Below are 24547 nucleotides of genomic sequence, written 5' to 3'. Positions count from 1 at the left end.
TAGCGGATGTTAATAATTCCTATTTATTTAAACCTCCCTCTTTTCTCAATCGTTTTTCATTTTTTAAACTATTAAAACCATCAACATTAAATTAGTAAACACACAATTTTTTTTTTTTTATTTCTTCATATTAACGCATTTATAAAATATATTATTTTTATTGATTATATTATAAGTTTATTTTTCCGATTTATCCTAATTAATTTTGCGATGAAAATAAAAAATACTCGAACAATTGTGCCTAAATTCGATAGCGGACGAAATTAATTATTGATTTTAATTCATTTTTAATAGGATAATTTGTAAAAACGCGCTTTTTTGGGATATTTACTTTTAAGAATTCACTTTAAACACAAAAATTGTTGAATCATTTACTTTTTTTAGTCTTATCTAATGCAGAATTCAATGCAATATACAATTAGTATGGAGTTTTATTGTGATAATACTAGCAGCTTTTTATTTACCACTAAAATAAAACCATAAAACGGGTTCTTAAGGAGTTATATAGCCCTGTCTCAGTATTTACTGTTCTTTACTTTCAAATTACTCATAAAGAAGCAAAATAAGGATCATTACTTAGGAGGCTCCCTTTATATATTTTAGTTTTTATAAACAATGTATTTATCGCTTTATTTAATTTTAAATGCTAAATATTAAAATATATCTAATCTTACAGGAAGAAATGTGATTGATAGTTATTATTAACCTAATAGTTGAATATCTGTCTTGTTCAACCATCATAGTCAGATTTATTTATTAATTGTGATGATTTTATTTTGAAGTCATGTAAGTAAAGTTTTGTAAAACTCTTTTTCTGATCAAATAAAATTTATTTTTGATATTAGTTGAATTATTTTACGTTTATATATTGTAGATTAAACACTTAACCTATTTCGTCGCGGCAAAAATCCAGTTCACACTCGACTGTTGAGTTCAGTGCGTGGAACGTTCCATGAATAGGTTTCCTCCGTGATGGGAAATGTGTCATTTAATTCACCATTGCATGACAGATTCGAGGTTGAAGAAAACGTTAATTAAAAAAGTAATAATGAGAAAGGGGATAGTGGTTTTGTTGTAATGTTTGACTTATTAAAAGTATAATAACATAAATTATAAGTTGTAGGTACATCCGACTCATATAAATAAATATGTTCATAAAATTTATAATTGTTGAAATGTAATATGCAATAGGTCGTAACATTCTATATTTAGCAAATAGAATTTCGACATACTCAATAATGGCTAGTTATATACAAAATGTCAAATTATACTTTTTCGGGTAATGTCAGGCGTTTTATAACATTGTTAAGATATTCTAGAAGATAAGATTTACACTGGAACCTATTTCTAAATAACTGAAAAAAAGAATAGAAAAAATATGAGTGAATTAAAAAACAAATTGGCGTTTAGCACTGAAATTTTGAATTGTAAGTTATATATTTTTTTAAAATTTTATAATGTAAAACACAAGTTAAATAAAATTTTTAATTGATATGTTTAAAGATTTCATTTGTTATGAAATTGGATATTTAAATTTTGCATTTTTTTGCACCTACTGAGTGACGTGCGCCATCAAACGTAAGATTATTCGACCTTGAGTCTGTTCTTGGATAGTCCATTACTGTACCTGGTACTGTCTGACGTATAATTTCAGAGAATGCTTTTAAAAAAATTTGTAAAGATAAGGTACGGCTTCGAAAAATCACATCGAGGTAGTTGGAAAATCACAATTATCTCTGGCATATTATGTGTAAATCGTTTTTATATTAAATTTTTTCTGCTCCTGTAACAATTCTAAAACTTATTGTAATTCGCAACCTCCTGTGGATTTATCCATTCTTGACTCAAAAATAATTCTATAATATTATTTGACTAAATATAATGTATCTCTTTTAATTATAATTCTTAATCTACCTAGCTCCGTATTCTATAAATGGAATTTTGTTAGGAATGTTATTGACATGACAATACCATAAGTCAACTTGTAGTTTATTTTGTACTTTTTATCTTTTTATTAGGGATCATTCTCTTCTTATCCGTTTTACATAACCTTTTTTAATGACCACGCTCAGTAATATTTTATTTCCATTGCTACTGAAAGTGAAGACGCTAATAAACTCGAAGCATTCCTTGAACTACTTTACAGTCAGTCCATAATTAGACAAAACTTTTATGATGTGGAATGTAACGCAATATAGTGTGCCCTTTCTTATAGTTTATAGCAGCTGAACAAGATATTGCAATCGTTTGTAAACATTTGAAATGTGACATGGTGTGGCTTGCGGTTTGAGCATTCATCTAGCATGTTATGTAACTGCATGATTATGGTCAAGATTAGTATGTTTTATAAAATATTCACAAACATTTAGTTAATTTTTATTATCTCAGTAAAGATAAATTAATACCGCAATGGGCAATATAAAAAATAGTCATTAAGAGTTAAATATAAATCTAAGTAATCTAATTTTAATTTTTTTAGTTATAATTCATAGTATCATCATTTATAAAAAATATTTCAATGCTCACATAACAATTATACATTATAATTTATAATTAAATAAATTAGTTCCATAAGAACCCATTAAGTGTCTGTGTCTCGGAACTCTTACTGCTAATGGATTCTTAATCAAATTTATTTTATGGATGGTTTAAAATCGGGACAAAGATTCTTGTCATTTCTTTCAGGTTTTCTTGCGAGAACATCCCTTATGGCAGAAATACCTCATACACGTGTCAAGTTTGGCCAAATATGTATTGTGTAGCCACCACAACATCCGTAATTGTGAAGATAAATGCTGGATAAAACATATATAAAATTGTTTAAAAAAAAAAATTCTCACCTGTATTAGGCAAGGTTGGCCAATTGCGTTTACGATGCTCCAAGAAAATTTAATATACAGCGGATGGTGTCATATAGCGTTTCATTTTCAAACACTCAAGAGTTCTTGATTTGTTTTAGGAATAGCGTAAAGAAAGAAAATTTAAATTTTAATCTAAGGTTCCAAATTCACGGGACCATTCCTAAGCTATTCTGTACAATCTTACTCGTCATTTCATGTTTCAAAACCTTTCGATTATCTTATCTGTGTATACTAAAAATAATTTTGAGATCCTAATTCCTTATCAACCTATAAATCTCATTGTGTGAACTCTATTTTGAGGTAGATCACAGATTTCTCTTTTTTTTCTTCTGACAGTTTTCCCACGTTATTATTCTCTTCTTTGAATAGAAGGTTAACGTTAAGCTGGGTCAGATAGCAACTAACTCATATATGTTATTCAGAATAACAAAAGGACCTATTTTCTGATAGCTCAGAAATTGGAACTGAATAACTCCCTGTTTATTCAGTCCCGGACATGGATGATACAGATCAGATGCATCGCTACCTTTTGTGACCTTAGTACGAGACCTTCGGGGCGATCTGAGACAGTCAGTACCTTGGGATAGGTCAGTGAAATAGAATGGTCTCCTTAATTAGTTGCGTTTTCAAGTGGAAAATTATTTTATTTTTAATAATACGTTTCTGGAGAATGTTTTTTAAAGAATAAAAAAAAAATATACACATCACTGATTTTCTCTTAGTAATAACAGTGGTATATGGTCGTTTGAGAGTATTGTTAATTTTATAACTCTTCCTAACGCGGCATTACTGCTTTTCCAGCGGCATTTCCAATGGACTGAGGTATTTTTTCTTGCAGATTCTGATTGAGGATCGGATTTTAAGAAGAATTGTTATTGAGTATTTGTTATGTTTCAACGTGTCCTGAAACCATAAATCGGCATATACCGAAAAAAATTGTATATGTGAATATGTACATGTGAAAACAATACCCTGTCCAAAACTAGATCCAACTTATTAAATAAGTAAGTATGTTTCAGATCTCAGAAGCTTGAGATGTCCTTCCATATACCTTGAACTTTTTCAAAATTCTATCAAACTCCACTGAAAAACATCTAAAGAAAAGTAAAACAGTTTAGATTTGTTATTGTTTTTTCATGTAAACCAGTATTAAATAATTTTTGGGTCGGTGATCAAGACTGGAGATATATTTGGACTTTTTAAAAATTATAAAGCGACTGACTTGCTTTTGAAATTCATTGGTTGACGATTTTACGGGTCGCTGATCCGAATGTAGGGTTAGATTTTCAAAATGCCAATTTGATTTGAGGGCATTGTAACGAGCCGTTCGAAAATGGGAAAGAAATTTTCGATAACACCAAATTTGGGATCAGGATGTTAGCTTATTGAACTCTATACGGTGTTCTACATTTTGGATGTCTGGACCCAAATATTAATTCACAATCTCATTAATCTGTGAGCAATTAGACTCAAATGGATATGGTTGGTTTAAAAGTTTTCTATCGCCATTTAGTGCCAACAATTACTTTTTTTTTTCTACCATTAGGTATGAATTCCATGAAATGGTAAACCCTCGAACTAAAGTGTTATGCGTTAGTAGATTGATTTGTGTATCAGTGTCAGTGCCTTGTTAAAGATCTCATTTAGAATTTCCAAAAGTTTACTTCCAAATACTAAATCAACGATTCAAATTATTCCCAGAAACCGACATAAACAATGTTAAATGTTAAGTTTTATGTTAACATCTCATAAACTATTAATCATTTTCTAGGCTTTTTTTTTTGTATTTGGCTTGCCATTTTGTTTTGTTCAATGAAGTGTTGTAGAGAATATTAATAAAAAATACCTATATAATAATTCATTTTCTTCAGTTATTATTAATTTACCTGTTTTAACATTTCTTTTAAGGTTATACTAAAAATGCTACACTCCGTATCATGTTTATTATAATTGAGATTTCATTTTTATTTTGTCAGCTCAAATGTTAATATATTTTACTTTCAGTGTTAATTTACGGACAGTTAACTCTGGTTAACGTATCTTAATTATTTTTAATTACCGAAAGCTACAACAATTTAAAATTTTATCGATGCCGTATATTATGACTTTTAATGGACCACTTAAATACTTATTGTTGGACTGCTGTTCATTTTAAATCTACTCGATTTTTATTCTCTGCCCGCCTATTACTGCACTAATGATGCTGAATTTCGGCACCATTATGCATAAATTAAGTTAATTATCCCTCGTAGCATAACGACTGTCCTCAACGACAGGGTCGTAAATAATCGATCCTTTTGACGAATCATTGTGAATATGATTGTATGCAAACTATCATCATTAAGGCTGGACTATTTTGAAGCTGCGTTCAGATAATAACTACACGTTTAAATTTATATTGAGATTTTGAATTTATAAATGTGTTTATGAAAATCTAAATATGCACAAAAATTAATTTATACCACCTATTGTTTGACAAAATTAAGAGGATATTATCCTATCATTTTGACAGCATACATAGACATACCCCACACATTAAATAATCTGGTGCAATGAGCGCATCACGCAACATGGCAGGCGAAAATTTCAATCAATTTTTATTTTTCAGTACAAAAAAAAAATCATATTTTAAGGTTTCTCAAGATACGAATGACGAATATTAACTTTGTTCCTGCCAAGAATACAACAGTTTAACGAAATATAACAAAAGTATGGGAGGTATGATTGGAGATTGGCCACGATCTACTTCGATTTTTTAATCTCTTAACTGCCTCTTTTTATCCATTTTTCTCCTTTAGATTTTTATGAAATCCTTTAATAGTTTGCATTAATGATTGTTTTATTACTGTTAACAATTAAAAATTATTAATTATTCAAAACAAACAAAATTAAAGGTACCCCAGGGGAAGATATTTTGAAAAATTCGTCACTGAAGCCCTGTTTGACCATTTTAAAATGGTTTTTAGGCGGGTAAAATCTAGCTCATGTTAAAGAGCCGTTTTGAGAGAAAAAAAAAATCGATTTTATAAAGTGGCTCTTACGGTAAATCGATTTTATCGAAAAATTTACCATAACTTGTATTACATTATTTGTTATAAATACATAAAACATATTTGTCTTTACATTTACTTTCATTTATATGAAATATATAGTATGGAGAAGTATTGCATATGTGAAAAATTTCGAATATGAATTTTTAACGGAAAAACCACGTTTTAAGTCCCTTAACTTCAAATAATAAAGTTTTGCAAACTTGTTTCTGTATGCTTATGTGAACATCCTAGCTCGGAAATAAAAAGTACGATACTTAAAAAACGAATTACGATAAAATTGATTTACCGTAAGTGCCACTTTTTACCACCGATTTTACACTTGTAGAACATTTCCTCAAAAAAGGATCTTACGATTTTTATTAAACCTAACATTCTAATTTAATCAATGAAACTATTATTGTGGAACCTTTCAAAAAGGCTGCTCTCTGCTGAAATTTCACCATCAACAGCATGACTTACGAGAATGAATTTGTCTTGAGACATCTTATTCTGGATCTAGAGCAAATCCAAGACTTGTACAAATGTTTGGTAAACAAAGGAAACAACAAACTTCGGTATCTACACGCTTGTTTTTTCTTTTGAATTTTTTCAGCTATAGCATTTGATTTACTGGATTATTGTCAATATAAAAAGGAACACAATGAAGATAGCCAAAATAAAAGAAAACGGCTAAAGTTAAATAACAAGATTTGAAACAATGTATTTTCACTGAATTTTAAAATATACAATCTTAAGCAAGAGTTAGTTATTGAATCCAAAGGTTGGAAATTTTTTAATTAATTAATTAATATACATCAGTTGTTAGTTCTAAAACAACACAAGGCATAAACTGAAATAAATATGCGATTTCAGTATCGCAAGGCTTACTGTTTTGAGCTAGGCTGTTTACACATAGACTATTTTGCCATAATTGGTTATTATATTCTAATTTTACACGATCGTATTACATATTCCAATAGTGAAAGTTAGAAGTATATATTATCAAAAAATATCAAAGATAAAATATCAGATATACCTCTTTTCTTGATGATTAATGTTAAAAAAAAAACTTGTTATTTCATCAGAATCTATTGTTATGCAGATAAACCTGTAAAAAGCTACTCCCATCGTTGCGTGTCCTTGCTGTTACACCGGTTCCTTATAGGTAACATGTTATTTGGTATGTTACATCTAAGCCAGCATGACGCACCGCATTATCATGTGCGTAACATCCATCTGTGCACACAGCCATCTCGGAGTCCCACGGGTCGTACAATATGACCTTTAGTTATATGGCCTCTTACGTCACAGGGCTGTAAAGAGTGATTGTTCTGGCCACTTTCTCTTAAGGAAAATGTGTCCGTTATTAGAAAGTCATATTTTTAATTGCGAAAAGACTGTAAAACCTTTTTGAAAGGAGGCGGGTAATGAAAGAATAAAGTTACTACGATGAACGTCATATAAGAGGGTTGGAAACAAAAATCTAAATTTTAGAAAAAGAATCTAAACATGATTAAATAAATAAAAAACTAATATTATTCAATTTGGACTTAATAAACTATGCCGAATTATAAGTTAATGATTACTAAATCATAGGTAAACAAATAAATAACGAGTAAATTGAGTTGCTTCCAGCAGAAGACTACTCAAATACCCATGATATTTTAAGTTTCTCTCATTTTAAGTTAATCCGTGTATATATGTAGCTAGCTATATATATTAGAAATGGATAACAGATACACATGTTGATGGACAGACAAGTGAATCTGAAATCGAATCAAAGACTCGATTCCTCTGAAACATTCAAAATCACAACAGATTCACATGAAATAATTAGGTGTAAAGTCGGGGAACTAGAGGATATATATATGTATTTTATTTTTTTGATCAAAGATTACTAGTTGGCTTTAAGAGGCTTTATTTTTATTACGCAAATTTATTTTTAAAAAATAAATATTTAATATGATAATTTTATTACGATAAAAAGCACGAGTAAGTAAATAAGTGTTATTGGTGTTTAAGAAAACTATTAAACATTCTTTAAACTTAGGTAAAGCAAACAAAGGTGTTTTTAACTATCTAAAAGTTAATATTGACTTAAATAATTTATGGGTTTTTAATTTACCTTTGGTCAATTGACAAAGAACCTCAATGAAACCGATGGTAGAATCTGTGTGTTTAATATCTTAAGTTTTTATTTATTAAAATTTAATAAAATATATTTTGATAATTATTTTATGTAATAGTTTGTCGAAAACGATTTCTTGCCTGAAAAACCATAAGGTTCCGGATTTTTTTTTTCATAGCAAGGTTTTTATTAATAAAAAGGAAAAAAAAATTCTGTCGATGAATTAATCAAAAGAACCAATTCAGTTAAAAGAATTGAACTTTCCCTATTTTTCTTGAAAATCACATCTGACAAAAAGCTTATTTATATATAAATAATTTTAAACCTTTCGTGCATATTCAGCCAGTGATTAACAAAAATAATCGCCAAACTAAAATTTCATTGCATAATTTTTACATAGAATACTAAATGATTGTTCTGAGAAAACGAATGTAACAAACATCAATTACGTTATGCGCAAAAAGTATGTGTCCAAGGTTATGCAGTTTTTCCCTAAGCAGGTATCCTTCACAATAAATCTATGTTTGAAACTGAACTAAAAATAAGATATAATTTTATGCATAAGAAAAATACTTAATTAGATATATTCGTATTATTTTATTCAAAAATTAAAAAAATATAAGGATTTAATATTTTTCATAATTTTGAGGAAATAGTTAAAATAGATCTACATAATGTGAATAAAACTTTGGAATAGATAAGATAATTAAATATTACCATTTACTACATCTATATGACCTGTTTCTACTGCTAATCATATATTTTGCTTTATCCCTATTAATTTCGAGACCTAGTTCCTTACTAGAGTTTATAAACTTAGTATTTGGCTTTACAGTTTCCTTGTCCTCATCCAATAATACTAATTCATCAGCATACCATAGAAACGGTATTTCACCACCTAAAGATAAACCTTTATCGGTATGCATCACATTTTTAATAACTAATTCTAGTGCTAGATTAAATAAGATAGGTTTATTGTGCTTAGTTCTCTCATGATAGAAACCTATGAAAAATGTTAAATTAATCATTGTAGTCTGAGAGCCACAAATCCCTAAAGAAGTGTAAAAACACAGTTGGCAACTGGTAATTAATTTAAAATTGATCAATATTGCCTTTTAACCTCTGTCCTTTTGTTCTGCCTCCGGTTATTGGGTCCTTAGGTTATTTTTATATTCCTCGATGGCTTTGTTTAACCTACCAATAATTTATTTGATATCATTGTTCATTGGGTTTAAAGTAGATGTAGATTCTAGGTTCCCACTGAAAATTTCATAAGAATTGTAGTATCGGTAGGCAGCAGAGGTTTTGACTGTTAATGGATTTAACTACAGATAGACAGAACTAAATTTCCTACTTGTATTGTACGTCGAAAACGTAAAATGAGAGTAAAAAATTTCTATTTCTAATTAGAAATATTAAATTAGAGATTTTTAGACCAGAACTTGAAGTCCATCTGAACTCAAGTTGGTTTAAACCATCATTTAAACATAGTACAAATGCTTCATAACTTTTGAAGTTAGAACAAAACTGTTTAGGCCAACAAATAATCAATAAAAAAAAATATTAATAGGTCAAGACTAAAAACTTAATTTTTTTCATGTGAGTACGAATTCTTCCTTCATATTTCTGAACTATCACTTAAATTAATCAGATCAACATTCCGTTGATTGACTGATAGATTAACTTAATCTTACCTGGATAAAACTGATTAAGAATTGTACTTGAAACTACACAGGACACTGTATCACTTGTTTTTGTAGTATAATACAACACTAATTATATTGTCTGAGCACACTAGAATCTTTTCGCGCCTCTATTAGATCTGCGGTACAACAGTGTTGCCAGGTAGTTACAAGAATTAACAAAATGTGTTAGTTTTTTATTTAAAACCTTGCCACTCAACTGAATTAGTGTCCAGGGATTATTGTATATTTTTTTAATTATTAATAATTTAAAATTAAGTTCAACTTGAACCATTAAAATAATTTTTCTTTTCCGTGCCTAAAAAATAATAAAACGTTATTTTATTACAGAAAGATTGACCATATGTAATTACTTAAAGGAAGATGGCCCGAGGTGTTGTTTATATAATAAAAATAGTATATAAACTATTGATTGTAAGCTAGCGTTTCGCCCCACGTTGTAGGGCTATCTTCAAGAATGACTTTCCTTCATTCTCTGTAAGCCCTGATGAAGCCCTACAACCTGGGACGAAATTCTGGATGATAATAAATAAATTATTTACTATTTGTGTTCTTATGCCCTCACCCAAGGACCATCTTCATTTTACTAACTTAGAAAAAATTATTTATTGACAAGACTGGAAGAGGAACCCCTTATCCCCTGACTACGCCTCTATTTCTACATTCGTTTACTAACCTAGTCTTATATTCATTCAAATTGAGTAGCAATCTTTAAAAACAAACATTACAGAATATTTTCGAGTTCATCCGAGACAAGCAGTAAACATGTTTACTACACTAATGAAACAGTCACTAATAATTCTTATCTGTTTTTCTTTGGACAGTGTTTGTTTTCTTAGGATATTAATGCAATTTTGCTTGTTAATATTCTAAACACCCACTTAGCACTATTGCCGCCTTAAATGAATATAATTTGTCTTTCCTTTTAATTCTGAAAATATTCTCAAGGTAAAACTTAAAAAAAAAAGAAAGATTATCTGGGTATGAGCATTATAAAAAATTATCATTATTATTCGTCCAACATTCCAATTATAATTGGTACAAACATTAAATTAATTTTTGTAACTATGTAATATAATTTTTCTGGAACTGACCGGCATAAGTTATGAACAATATTTGTGATTGAATTAAAGATGTAAAATAATATGTGCATGTATTTTTTAAAATAAATATAAAAAATTACATTCTATTAACATTCAATAACTTCTTATAAATTTTTTTTTTGTTTCAGAAGAAAATGGTGGCTCTGCTACAAGGCTAGATCCAGATCCCCTCTCTGTTGTCTGGTACCTGGGAGCTTTCAGTGGGCTCATCATCTTCTTTCTGGTGGTAACCTTCTCAGAATGGTGTTGCGCCTCAAAGCACCTCTATAGGGGCAACGGTCAGGCACCTCCTCCATATAACCATCAAGGCTATAACAGGGCACCGGAGACGCCTCCTCCACCATACCATCTCTTTGCACCGCCTCCTTACACAGAGGCTGCTGAGAAAAGGGAGCCCATCTATATTATTCCTGTGCACGCATCTCCTTCGGGGACCAGCTCGTGACCAGTTCAGACTGAATCTGCCTACTGGGGTAGTGACTCTCTGATGCAACCCTAGGACCAGTATTAAAGTGCTGTGATCTCATTATTTTCAATTTATTTTATTATTGTTAAGACAAAGGTAAAAGGTGAATCTCACTAGTTACCTATTCCAATCAATTTTTGTAATTGTAAATATCAAAGAGTAATTTTTAATTATTAGGTATATTATGAATTATTTATTATATGAGTCAAATGCACTACTATAAACATTGGGCAATCATTACCACATTTCACACCTAAATTGTATAATTTGGGTAATTTGTTACCGTCCGATTGTCCCGTTTTTGTATTTTGAACTGATTGATTATGCTGATTAATGAAAGAATGTCAAAGTGATATTGTTCTAATGTAACTCAATGACTTCACTTTCTGTTCTGTTTAAAAAAGCTCTTTGAAATAATATGTAACATTTGCCATCAGTTTCAACAAGTAGTAACATTTGTAATGTACTTGTCTCAATGCATTATTAAATTTATTATTTACTTCAATGTAAATAAGAAAGCTGTATAAGCTATAAATATCTGGCTATGTATTATATATATTAACAGTTACTATATATCCAGTGTGCAGCAGAGTATTCATTTAATTTTCTTTTTTAGAATTCTAATAGAAACTTTGGTGCATTATACCAATTTAATAAGTGTACCATTCCTGCATTAAACTTTTGTCTTAGCAATGTTTTGGTATTATAAGTATAAAAACTTTCTTATTGAGAAAAGTAATCTTATGACTGGAATAATGTATCTTTCATACATATCATTCAAACATTATGGTTGATAAAAACTGTACAATAATTAAAAATGATTCTCTGGATGATGATATAATTATTGTTTTTCTCTTCCTGGTGGTGTTGACAATGTTTATTATATTGCATTAATTTTTTTTATGAACAAAGAACTGATTGTAAATAAAATTTACTATTTATTATGTTTAGGATTAAGGTACAAATTTTTTATATAATAATTTAGTACTTAAAGAAATGCTCAATTGTATTTAAGAATACTTCTAATAATAAAATTATTTACTGGATTATTTAGTCGTTATTTTTCCTACCCATACCTTTACAATTATGTAGTTGTATCTCATGAGATGTTAGCTTTGGGAATGATATAAGCTATGTAAGAGTGAACAACTGTTTAATTGGTAAATTAGCCATTGGAAATTAAAGCATAACTAATTAGTTATTTAAAATTAGTAATTTTGAAGAGTAATCATCATACAATAATCCTACAAGGTTTATTGTATGATGATTTAGTACGTTAGCAACATTACAAACTGACCACAAATCCTAACAGTTAATGAACATACCAGACCCGCTACAAACAATTTCATAATAAATAATAAGGCCATACAAAATCATTCCTGCTAGGTATAACCACAATTTAGCCCAACATTAACATTATAAGGCTGAAAAGGATAAGGTATCTCCTAAGATAACAAGAAACCATAACATCAGGACAGACAAAGGTGTTGGTATTACTCTTCCTCACTTATGCTAAATTATCGAATTCTTAATTGTCAAATCCATTGGTATCATTTGTTTATTTGACAGGTTTTAATAAAGAAATAAAATAAAAAACATAACTAAAGACTGACAACAAGATAACTCCGACCATCCTATAAAACGGAATGTTAGATATGTTGCATAACTCCATAGCAAATTGGCGGTTTGCTAATGAAGTCGTACATATGTAAAGAAACTTTAAAAAGCAGTAGGGTGCCTTCCACATCCAAACGAGATCACCTAATGCATGAGAAAAAATGTTCTTAAAAGGAGCCATAGCTTGTAGCAAAAGGCATCCAACTTCTTTCATTATATATGAACAAGTATATTAACAACCCACCAATGTATTAAGGATATGCAGTAACTTCCTGTCCCTTAGGATGAATGGGATTATTCAGTAGTATTTTTTTTCTTAAAGCAAGTTATTTTTTATTTTAATGTTTTTAGTTTTTCAGATATTGGCAATTTATATTTGGATTTTACCATAAATTTTTTTTAAAAAATGAGCTCAAAAGAAAATTTTGCTTATGTTGTTCAGAATAGTTACAGAAATAGAAATCTACAACTAAGTTTTAATATACAATACACTGTTTTTATATAAGTTGATGTTAATAGATAGAATTCATACAAATTATTCAATTAAATCATTCTGAAAAATCTTCTGTGTAATAATTTTGTTTAATTAAAATTCTAATCAAAATACATTACCCTCAGCATTTTTAAGAGGGAAGAGGAAGAAGAGAGAAACATAATAATTTTTATGAACAATATATTAGGATAGCTACGATAGAAAGTGGTTGTTTTGACCTTTCACTTTTATAATCCTAACTAATTTTTTTAACAAAACATAAACAGAAACTGTCAATTTTAATATAGTTTTTTTTAATTACAAATTTTCCATCCTTGCCTAAACTCAATGCTAATACATGTTAAGGATTCAGTTAATCAATGAATCCTCATTAAATCTCAGGGTGGTCTGATTCACCATTATCTCAGCAGTACTTTGTAGGTAAATTATTTTTTATACATGCCATATTTGTATTATATTGATCCGGATTTGTATCAATATATATTATACTTATTTTGGGACAATTAGATTGTGAACTTAGTTTTTGCAATACTTTTCTATTTTTATAGAGGTGGAATTTGTAATCGATGAAATATCTTTATGCCCTATTTTTATTATTAATCAAAATTTTCCTTTTATCATTTTTACATCTTCAGTCTGCCATCACTTGATTTTCTTTTGACCTCCAAATACTTCAGGAACATTTAAACTAAAAAAAAATTATATACCTCTTGTAGTACTATTACTGATTCAATTCCTGAAGTTTAAGTTAGCCAGTTGTTTTCACACAGATGTTTTTTAACTAATAAACCTGATGATTTTTGTAACAGAACTTTCAAAATTGTATGAAAATTCAATAATCTTAAAAAAAAATAAATTGCAAGATATGAACGGTTTCTAATTAATTTAAAAAATGAAGGAAATATATTGAGCATAGTTCAGAAAAATAAATTATGTTAAGACTCATAAAGAAGGAAGTCAAGAAAATTCTGTAGTTTAAAACAATATTTCAATGAGGAATCAGGCAAAAACTGACAAAAAAAACTGCAAAATTGTCAGTCAGCTTTTATTTGCTTGAATTATAATTTTATAATGAATGGCACTTAGACTCCTGACTTAAAAAACTTTTCTTACAAACTAGTCGCATTTTTTGTGAATTTGAACAAAGCATTACCCTTCCCCTCTCCCTACCAGTAGTACAAAATTCAGTATTTTTTGCAAACAAAACTTTCCTTACACAAAGGTAAAATCAAGAATGGGTAAATGAAGTGAATACTTAAAAATAATATCCTTCAATGAAGTTTTTTTTCTTAAAACTATGTACCATCTAAAAGTATCTGTTCAATTTAGAGATAAATTATTCGACACTCTTTTATTGGCAAGAACTCTCAACAACATTTAAAAACTAGCAGCAAAATAATTGACCATTTAAAAAAAAAGTCCAGGATTAAGTCATGGATTGTGAGTAGTCAATCCAGGGATTATGAATTTCAGTGAGTTGACAAAAGGCATGAAGTGAGGTATTCCTTCTTTTCACCTTATTTCTTGAAATATTAAGCTATTAATCTAGAAAATAACAATACCTGTTAAAATTCTTAGAGTGTAATATTAAAATTGAAATGACAAATTGGGTAATCCGCTAAAGGGTAATAAAATAATGTGAAAGTGAAAGAAAGGCAAGTGATAATTAATGAAAAATAATTAAGTTAGTAAAAATATCAGTCTCACTCTAAAGTTAGATACAGATATCTTTTTTTTAAAAATTTTCTTCTTTACAAATCTCATTAGGAAAAGATATTATTTCTGACTATAAATCTTTTATATATAAAAAAATAAAAATTATATGGGTCTTAATGATGAGAAATATTAATTCAATTTATAAAGTTAAATAAGATCATTATTATGAAAAAAACAAAAAAAAACCTACTAATGTAATCAAGAGGGAACAAAATCAGCCCCACATACCAAGAGATAACATTAAATATTTGTATTTTCATGATTATTAGTATTTTAAAGGAGAAAGGTATGATAATAAGAAGTACAGGCAAAAGCACATTTCAGAAATAATGTTTAAGGATAGTATAGTAGAATAGATGAACAGCATACATATGCCATATTTCTGCAACAATAATTTGATTATGATTTTTTTGTTTTATCGGAAATTTAATAGCAATACAGATGATTATAACAAAGTATAAAAAAATTAATTTTTATGTTACAACTTTTTTTTCTTGCTTTATCTCAAGGATTAATTTTATAATCTGTTTAAGAGTTATGAGGAGATTTTCCCACTATTTTAATAAATGGAGAATCAAACGGCTAATTAGGTGCCATTTTATAATAAAAGACATATGATAAAAAAGTATATTAATGAAATTTAGTGGTGAAGGAATCTTTAAACTGATAGCTCAATCATTGGTTTTGAAGATTTATAGGATGTATAGTGCACCAAGAAAACACCTTTGAGAAACAATTTGGAAGGATAAGGGAATGCTTTGGGAAGAAGTATTAGGGTAATTTTAGAAAATTACAAAAAAAAAAAACTAATATATTCATATTTTTAATTTATAACAATTACTACTGTATGTGCTTTGCAGGTTGCAGAGATTTAAAAAATTCATCAATGATACAAAACTATTGCCAAAAAAAATTGACAATTATAAGACCAAAATATTGGTAACTTAAGATATATATAAAAAACAAAATTTACTGCTTAGTTCTAAACAACACCTCAAGATTGATAAACAGAAAAGTTAAATCCCTTAATGCAAAAACATTTGAATAAAGTGAAATTCTGATAATGGGAAACCATTAAAATGCATATAAGAAATTATTCAGTAACAAATAAATTTGCAATAAAGAATATTAATTAACATGCAAATTTTGAATTGATCCCATTTAAGGGTACTTCTTATCAGTTCAGTGATCTATATTAACCTTTCTCAGTAGTAATTAAAGTAATATTTAAAAAAACAATTATTATACAGTTCCAAAAGAGTAAAAAGATTTCACGCACCATCCACATCAATTAAAACATCTCTTAGTCCATAGAAGTAAGTCTACTTTATTTTGCCATTTTTTATTAGTCATATAATTTAAGAAAAGAAAAAGAAATATACAAAAAATAAGAATTTCATATCTCAAATTCGAAACAATAAAAAAAAAAATAATAAAATAAAAATGTACACTGTAAAAAATAAACTACTTAGATGTATAATGAAAAAAAAAAGTACAATTATCTGTTAAAATAAATGGTGATCATTGAAAAAATATGGATGCCAAGAAAATTATACAATGTTTAAAAACAACTTAATGAGATATGCCTTTCTGACTTATATCCTGCATAAATATAAAAAATAACTATCATCGGGATGAAGACGAAGATGACCTGGTGTACCTCCTCCTCCTTGGAGGTGGGGAACGAGCTCTCCTCGGAGGGGGGGACCTGCGGCGAGGTGGTGATCGCCGCCTGAATCTTCCTGGGGGTGGTGGTGGGGATCTGCCCCAACGCCTTCTTGGGGGTGGTGATCTACCCCTCCTGTTCATCACCTTAGGCAGGAGGACAGGAGCGCATGTGACTTCTTGACCATCAATTTGTCCTGGAAAAAAAAAAGTCATAATTTCTTCTTCTAAAATATGCCTGTACTCTGTTACTCTACAAAAGTTTTTATATTATCAATTACAAATTCAGCACCTATACTTACTTAAAAAATACTTGAAAGTTTGCTATTACTGAAATCTAAAATAATCTTACTCCTATTTCTTCTAACGAAGTCCAATATAAATTTTTATAATAAAAAAAGAAAAAAAACTGTAGGCACTGCAATGGTACCATATTTAATATCAATTCAAAACAATTCTTCAGTGAATCTGATTCTAAACCATTATCAGAACTGTTTTGGAAAATAAGATAAAAAATTAATTAAAAGCTGAAGAGCTAAGACAATTGTATAACTTAAAGGAAATCCGATAGTACTCTTCTGTAATGGTCTGGTATCGAAAGAAGCTCCTTCCATGAAATGAACCAAACAAATAAGAAATTGTATAAAATGCAGCAGCAAGTATTTATTATTGGGAACTGCAAGTATTGTTAGGAAATTCATTGGATCATTTAAAAAATATAAAGACTGTAATTTTTTGCTCACCAAATCTTGTTTTAACTCATCATATATATATATATATAAAAAAAAAAAAGTATAAATGAATTATTTCTTACTAATTTTTTTTTTTACTTCTCAAAGCTTACAGAGAATGGCCATTATTTCCAGTCAACAGAAATTTCACAGTTCAATATCATAGACATGTTTTGTGATTAGGAATGCTAATTATTAAGTTAACATTCATATATTATACATGAGTGAATACAAAACCAACAAGATTTCTAGATAGGCATACTCCAAAAATTAAAAAAATCTCTGAGCTAAATCAGGAAGCAAATTTTAAACTTCAATCCTGAACCAGATGAATGAATCTCACATCCATGAAATCTCTTGAAACATAAAAATTTAAATTTACAATTTTTGAAAATATAATAAATAATAACAAGTTCTGCTACTTTAATAATAATAAAATGTGCAATTAAAATTACAATCATTTAGATTTATCACTAAAACCTCATAAACAATCTCTCATGAACAAAGGATCCTTTAAAAATAACATTCATTCAGATTGTAAATGTGTGACCAAAAGTATTTCATAGAACTGGAATTGCATTCTCAAAACTCCAATAAACAATCCCTTAAAAAAAAACAAAAAAAAATAACCTTCAATAATAATAGTAAATTAAAAAAGGTACCTGAAATAAAAAAATCTGACAATAAATTTTGAATTAGTATATACAAAATCCTAACAAACCTAATCTATAGTGAGCAGCTCTACAAACATAATAATTAATCAAAATGCTCAAAAAATAAAAAATAAAATAATACCAATAGTAAATTTGAAATAATCCCAATAAAAATCTATATATATGATTACAATATTGATGAAATTTTCAATACCCTTGAAAATTTTACAACCAAAACTGATATAAAAAATATAAATATAAAATAAATGAACAAATAAATGAATTAAATTAAAAATCTTATGACAATTTGATATTAGGATAAAAGCAATTTTAACTTTTCATTAAGTATCTTATTACATGTAACTAAAAATATCAAAAGAAAATGCAGAAACAATTTCTAAAATATTATTAAAACTCAAGCAAACTTTTGAGAGATCAGGAATTCGTTGGTACCGAGATTAGCTGTTAGGAAATATCAAAACTGCATGGGAGATTTCCTCACCTTGGACTGAGATTTTACTCATAGCATACTCTAGGGCCATCACAAATAATCCAAAAATTAAATTAAATGGACAAATTTTGTTTTAGAATGTTTATCTTCTTCAATATTTTAGTTTAAGTGTCCAAGGTAAGGAATTCTCTCCTACTCTGATTCCAGTAAAAAGATAATTCATTTATAAGATAAAATGAATATATTTTTAATGGTTTATAGCTGACTTTTTCTCAAATTTTTAAATACCAAATAAAGATATCCTGAAGGTAACAAACCTATTTTAACCAGGTTGAGAGGGTCAAGTTTTCCATTTAGTGGGGCCACCAAGAAATAAAAATCAACCTGGCCAGGATATAATCGAACTGGTAGCACTGCAGTTATGAGGTTGCTAAGGAGATACCTTACCACCAAAATAAGGAATCATTTGTGTTTTTACTATGTTTTGCTATATTTTTACTATCTATTTATCACACACATATATTTGTAATAAGTTACTCACCACCATCCATGTGTTTCATAGCATTCTCAGCCATTTCTGGAGTTGCAAATTCAACATATGCAAATCCTCGCCCAGCAGGAGGGTGAAGCCTATCAATAGGATATTCTACTTGCTTAACGGTACCAAATGTTGAAAAAATTTCCAAGATATGATCTTTGGTAACATTTCGTGTGAGACGTCCAACATGAATTCTAACAGGCTTTGGAGTGGGAGAACGTTCCTTCCTCTTTCTTTTAGGTGATGGCGACCTAAAATTAACCAAACATACATTTTAATAAATAAAATGTGTTTCTTGGCATATCGTAGATCTATAAACAACACTGTGAATTGTCTATCAACAAATCACTACAATGGTAAAAAATTAAGCAATATTAAAAAAAAATGTCATAAATGTTATACTCCCAATTCAAAGTTTAACTCCATCAACATTTCAAAAAGTAAACAACAAAACATTTTTCAAATTAAAAAAAACAAACATTTAAAAGGTAAACTGGTTATGAAGTAAATTAAATTAAAGCAAAATAAACAGTTTGAACAAATTTTACTTGGTCAGAAACAATTTAGAAAAACCTGGAATAGTATGGGAGTTTCTGCAAGCCATTTTCCTAGTCTCCCTGGATTCATTGCCTCATCCTCTTCCTATCATAGATTCCTTTTCCAGTAAGATTTCATTTTTATTCAAAATGTGTCTTTGTCAAGATGGAGCGTATTTTCAGAGATGGTCAAAATATTGTAAATTTAAGTTAGGGTAGAAATAGTTCCTAATAAAAAAAGAATATGTGCTTATTTGCAAAATGAAGACAACAATCTGACTGAAAAAGGGACGAAATTCTAATAACGAAAAAAAGTTAGTACCAATAAATTATTTATTTTATTTTAGTGGAATTAGTGTTGTTATTTTGTTGAGTTGTTATTGTTAGGAATTTGATTTTATGGATATTATGGCCTTTGGAAAACAAAATCTATATAAATAAAAATGTAATTTTTTTTTGTCATCCTGGGAAGGTTTTTAGCCATTGAAATCCTGGGTTTATCCATACAAATAAATTTATAATCAAAATTAATCAATTATTGCATAAAATTTAAAATGTGTACACTTTTTCATGCAGTATATGAGAATATGATGGGTCTTGGAATTACATAGCAAAGAAAAAAAAAATCAACAACCATTAGCTAAGTTATAGTTAATTTTCGATATCACCTAACTATATAAATAAAAACGTAATGTTTGATTATTGCATATAAATGATCTCCAAAAATTCTTAACCAATTTGCACACTGTTTTTTTTTTCAAAATGTTTGCAGACATCCTGGGAAGGTTCTTAACAATTGAAATTGTTTATAGGTACTATATATATTGGATTTATAGGTACAAAAAGTTATGATCAAAATTAATCATTAATTGTGTATAACTCAAAATGTATGTGTTTTTTCATATAATGTTCATCATAGGTCATTAGACATTGGTGAACACATCAGAACCAAGTTTTAGCATATTTGTTATATTATTATTATATTTTATTGGTCACTGGTGTTATTAAATTTGCTTATTTGTGAACTTTTTCTCTCTCTCCTTTTATCATCAATTTTTTCTAGAACTAAAAACCCACATAAGAAAAAAAAAACTCACATAACAATCAATCTTTGGACATGCAAAATTAGAATTAAACTTTGGTTGCTTTTTATTCATTTAAATTTTGAGAAAATGAATAACTCGTACGGAGTTATGTATGAATGCAGTAAGAAAGTCATAAGAGTGGACATACCAGATATGTTCTGAGTTCGGTAAAAGTGTAACAAGACATAGAAAATTTACATGTGTAAGTTTACAAATGTTGTATAGTTAGAAAAAAGAGTGCCAAACAAAAACTTAGAATTTTATTAAAATACTTTATTTAATTACACATTGTGAATAAGGTTACTCCATAATTTCTAAGAACTTTCTATTCTGATCGTGCCTTGATACATTAGGGTTATAAAGCAACCAAGAAACAGCACCTGTGAAAATTTCAGCTAAATTGGAACAGCAGTAATGGAACAACGCAACAATACTAACGGAGATAACAATTAAATGTACTTTAATTTTTGATTTCCTTGCAGTCTTATTAGTCCTGTACATTTTCCCTAGTTACTTCGATTCAGAGTTCACCATTTCTGTTAACTTTGGCTGAATTGTTAGAATATTCGGTAAAACTAAGCTTGTTGATTTAGAGCAGAATATATATCCTATTGTTTGATACTCTTGTAAAAAAATATTTTTAATATGCTTATTATAATTTTACTTGATAAGGTTCAATTAAGAAGAATGAAGAATTTTTTGATGCAATACTTATTTCCAATTTTCGTTTTTTTTTTTTTCTTTTAATATGAGAAAAATAATATAGTAATTACAATGGTAAATTATGCTGAACTTGACAGTGAAAGATTTTGACTACGAAATCAAATTTACCTAAAGCTAAAATATACCTGTTTAGTTGTGAATTTAAAAAATTTTGTATTTAAAATTATTTAGGAATTTTTAAACCGATATTCCAGTTTTATATTAGTGAAAAGAGAAAAATATCAGAAATACATAGACCAAGCTGATAAAAGTTGAAGCTTTAGGACAACAAGCTTTATGTGGTTATGCTCCCGCTCCCTCGGGTCTAGGTACAACCACAAATCTCATGGCTTTAATAATTATACCATATTTTTTGCTTAAAATCTGGAAAATGTGGTCAAAATCAGGAATTGTTGATCTCTAGGTTTTGACCAGTGCACACAATTGTATGTTTTCACAGGAGCATCGTATACAACAGCTACTTTCACATGTCAAATGATTGGACACTACATATTAGGTCACACTTCACACCCTACACTATGTAGGCACACCAGTATCATTACCTATATGAAAGTGAAGGACCTTTATACTACAATACTCAGTCTTAAATCGACCTGATGATTCCAACATATGAATCACTCATGTGATTAGAAAATTGAGTGAACCAACTGAGTCAACAATTATTTGACACTAGACACAAACAATTTCTATTGAATACTAACACTAATCATCTTCAAATATGATTATATTTACAACGTTAATATCCAGTAACACATATAGTCATTTGTTTTTTTTGATGTAGTAGTTAATTAATTGTTATAATTAATAACAATTTATGATTTGTTTCTATCAAAAACTTTGTTTAAATAACCTCTTATTTTGATTATTACACCCTAAGGAACAGATTACATAGAGAAGGAAGATAACAAGGGAAAGGTGACTTGAAATGCAAAAAAATATGTAGATATGTAATGCAATGCGTTAAACAAGTCACATGAATTCAATTGAATAAATGTAGCTATAATAAAAAATAAATATATAACTAAAGGGATGGATATAGGGTCTAAAATTTGAGAAGATATAATTATCATTAAAAATTTACCTAGATCGAGGTGGCTTAGTCTTAGGCTTCTTATCTTCCACAGCTGGTTTCTTTTCTTTTTTAACAATAACCTTCTCTTTATCCTTTTTATCTTTAGGGCTTTTACTTTTGCTCTTTTCCTTGCCTTCCATTCTGAAAGAATATTGACTTATTAAATGATTTTCTATGATAACTATTAATAAAATTATGTTAAAAATATAACATTACTAACTTTCTTTGTTTTGGTTTCGGCTGTTCTGTCGAATCACTTGAAGAGCCAGAGGAACTGGAAGACGAACTGGACCTTGAACTTGAGCTAGAGCTCCAAGAACCACTCGAGTAACTTGATGAACTGCTGGAAGAACTGAAATAAAATTAATTTCCTTTTTTCTTTTGCACTCTTAGTAGTAAAACATATCATACAAAATATACTAACCTTCGACTACTACTGCCACTACTTGAAGAAGAATCATCATTGGTTTTCTTTTTTTTCTCTCTACCACGCTCTTTTTTGTTTTCCTTGTCTGACTCTTCACTGTCTGAACTCTTGGACTGAGCTCTTCGCCGAGCACTAAATAAGACATCAGTATTTTTATTATGGAATAAAAAGATGTACAGATATAATTTATTAGAAGGTAACAATAAGAGCCAGGTAAATCCACAAAAACAATAACTTAAAAATTCAGCAATGTAAAGTCTCTTAATGATGTACTATCATTGTTTCTCGTAAATAAATATATATGAACAAAGTACAAAACAAAACGTTTGACAGCATCTCTATTGAAAGTGCTGGACAGCTAGACTGCAATAGGCATAAAGATGTCCGACTAGACTTATAAATATTTATCAAGATGTGTATATCTTTAATTTAATTAAAATAATACAATTTATAATTATTTTAATAATTTATAATATAGTTCAAACCTTTCTAAATGTAAAGGTATACATACAAACACACATATACATACAAATTTAAACATACATATACAATTCAAATATAAATTAGATTTTAGATTTAAAAATTCATTGACACAATAAATGGTTAACCAAAAATATAACATTATTTAACATAATCGCCCCTTCTTACTGGCATATTTTCATGAATGAATCATAACTTTAACATTAAAAAATTAACAGTACACAATTTCTATTACAAATATCATGTAAGGTCTGGACACATGCTGAAAAAAAGGTTAACCACACCAATAAAATGTAGAAGTAGGTGGTAAATACTGCATAGTAATGAGCTGGACAAAACTTTATTATTACTTTGATTGATCATACAAAGGATATAAAAGAACACAATAAATAAATGGCAAATGTTGAATAAAAATCAAGGTTTAGCCTAATTAATGGTTCCAACACTTTCTATTTAGATAGCATGGTGTAAAATAAACATTCAATAATAATGTTCCTTTTCAATGTTTTGGTAACAGAAAAACTATGCATTTCAGTAAGTTAGCTCGAATTGTTAACTTATATCGGGGTTGAAAGAGAATTAAAATAGTTACAGTGATTGCGGCGTCCTTTTTTAAAAGATTGGTTAACTTAATAATAATGCTAGTTTTGGCAATAAGAAAAAGATGGGGTGCATAAGGATATTACTCTGCTGAACTACTTACGTTTTTTCCTCTACAACCATTATGACAACTAACTAACTAGTCACCGAACAAACGACCCGAAAGCTTTGAAAACTAAAGCTTGTTAACTTATCTGAGTGTTTAAAGGCGCATAGTCGGCATCATCAGTGTAGCCAAGAATATTTGAAAAAAAATTATTTTATGTTTATATTTCCAATTCTTCAGTAGGATTTTTCTTTTTGTCCTATTAAAATTCTAAAAGAAGAATTTCATTAATAATAAATAACTTTTGGTCCATAATTTAAAGATAAATGAGTTATTTCAGTAGTGGCATTTTAAACATTGTTTTAAAAATTAAAGATGTAAAATAAAAGAGACAAGACATTTGTGCTGGAACTATCTCGAA

General features: G+C 28.6%; 2 protein-coding genes across 5 annotated transcripts in view; one reads left to right on the top strand and one right to left on the bottom strand.

The window, feature by feature from the left end:
* LOC106690705 (uncharacterized) overlaps positions 1-12342 on the top strand; it is a 55969-nt gene extending 43627 nt beyond the window's left edge. Inside the window, exon 3 of one of the 2 annotated variants that reach the window (XM_014436225.3) lies at positions 10959-12342. In XM_014436225.3, coding sequence (XP_014291711.1) covers positions 10959-11272 — 314 coding nt within the window. In that variant the 3' untranslated portion in view covers positions 11273-12342. Of the gene's footprint in view, positions 1-10955 lie in introns of both variants that reach the window. The other variant, XM_014436223.3, reaches the window with a different exon arrangement.
* A 3584-nt stretch (positions 12343-15926) lies between these two features.
* RnpS1 (RNA-binding protein S1) lies at positions 15927-24301 on the bottom strand. Of its 3 annotated transcripts, none has more exons than XM_014436226.3 (6): positions 24184-24301; positions 22998-23132; positions 22794-22925; positions 22583-22714; positions 19161-19408; positions 15927-16981 (listed from the first exon to the last, which is right to left on the bottom strand). In XM_014436226.3, the coding sequence occupies exons 1-6, from the start codon at positions 24201-24203 to the stop codon at positions 16746-16748; spliced, it is 903 nt and encodes a 300-aa protein (XP_014291712.1). In that variant the 5' UTR covers positions 24204-24301; the 3' UTR covers positions 15927-16745. The 3 variants fall into 3 exon arrangements, with proteins under 3 accessions (XP_014291712.1, XP_014291713.1, XP_024216064.1); XM_014436227.3 differs by having other exon boundaries at positions 22794-22916; XM_024360296.2 differs by having other exon boundaries at positions 22794-22913.
* Between the last annotated feature and the right edge of the window lie 246 nt (positions 24302-24547).

Source organism: Halyomorpha halys, unplaced genomic scaffold (genome assembly GCF_000696795.3).
Source record: "Halyomorpha halys isolate HHAL.00 unplaced genomic scaffold, Hhal_1.1 Scaffold1826.1, whole genome shotgun sequence".
NCBI classification, from domain to species: Eukaryota; Metazoa; Arthropoda; class Insecta; order Hemiptera; family Pentatomidae; genus Halyomorpha; species Halyomorpha halys.
The sequence above is the reverse complement of the archived record's forward strand: the minus strand, read 5'-3'. Positions and strand labels throughout refer to the sequence as shown.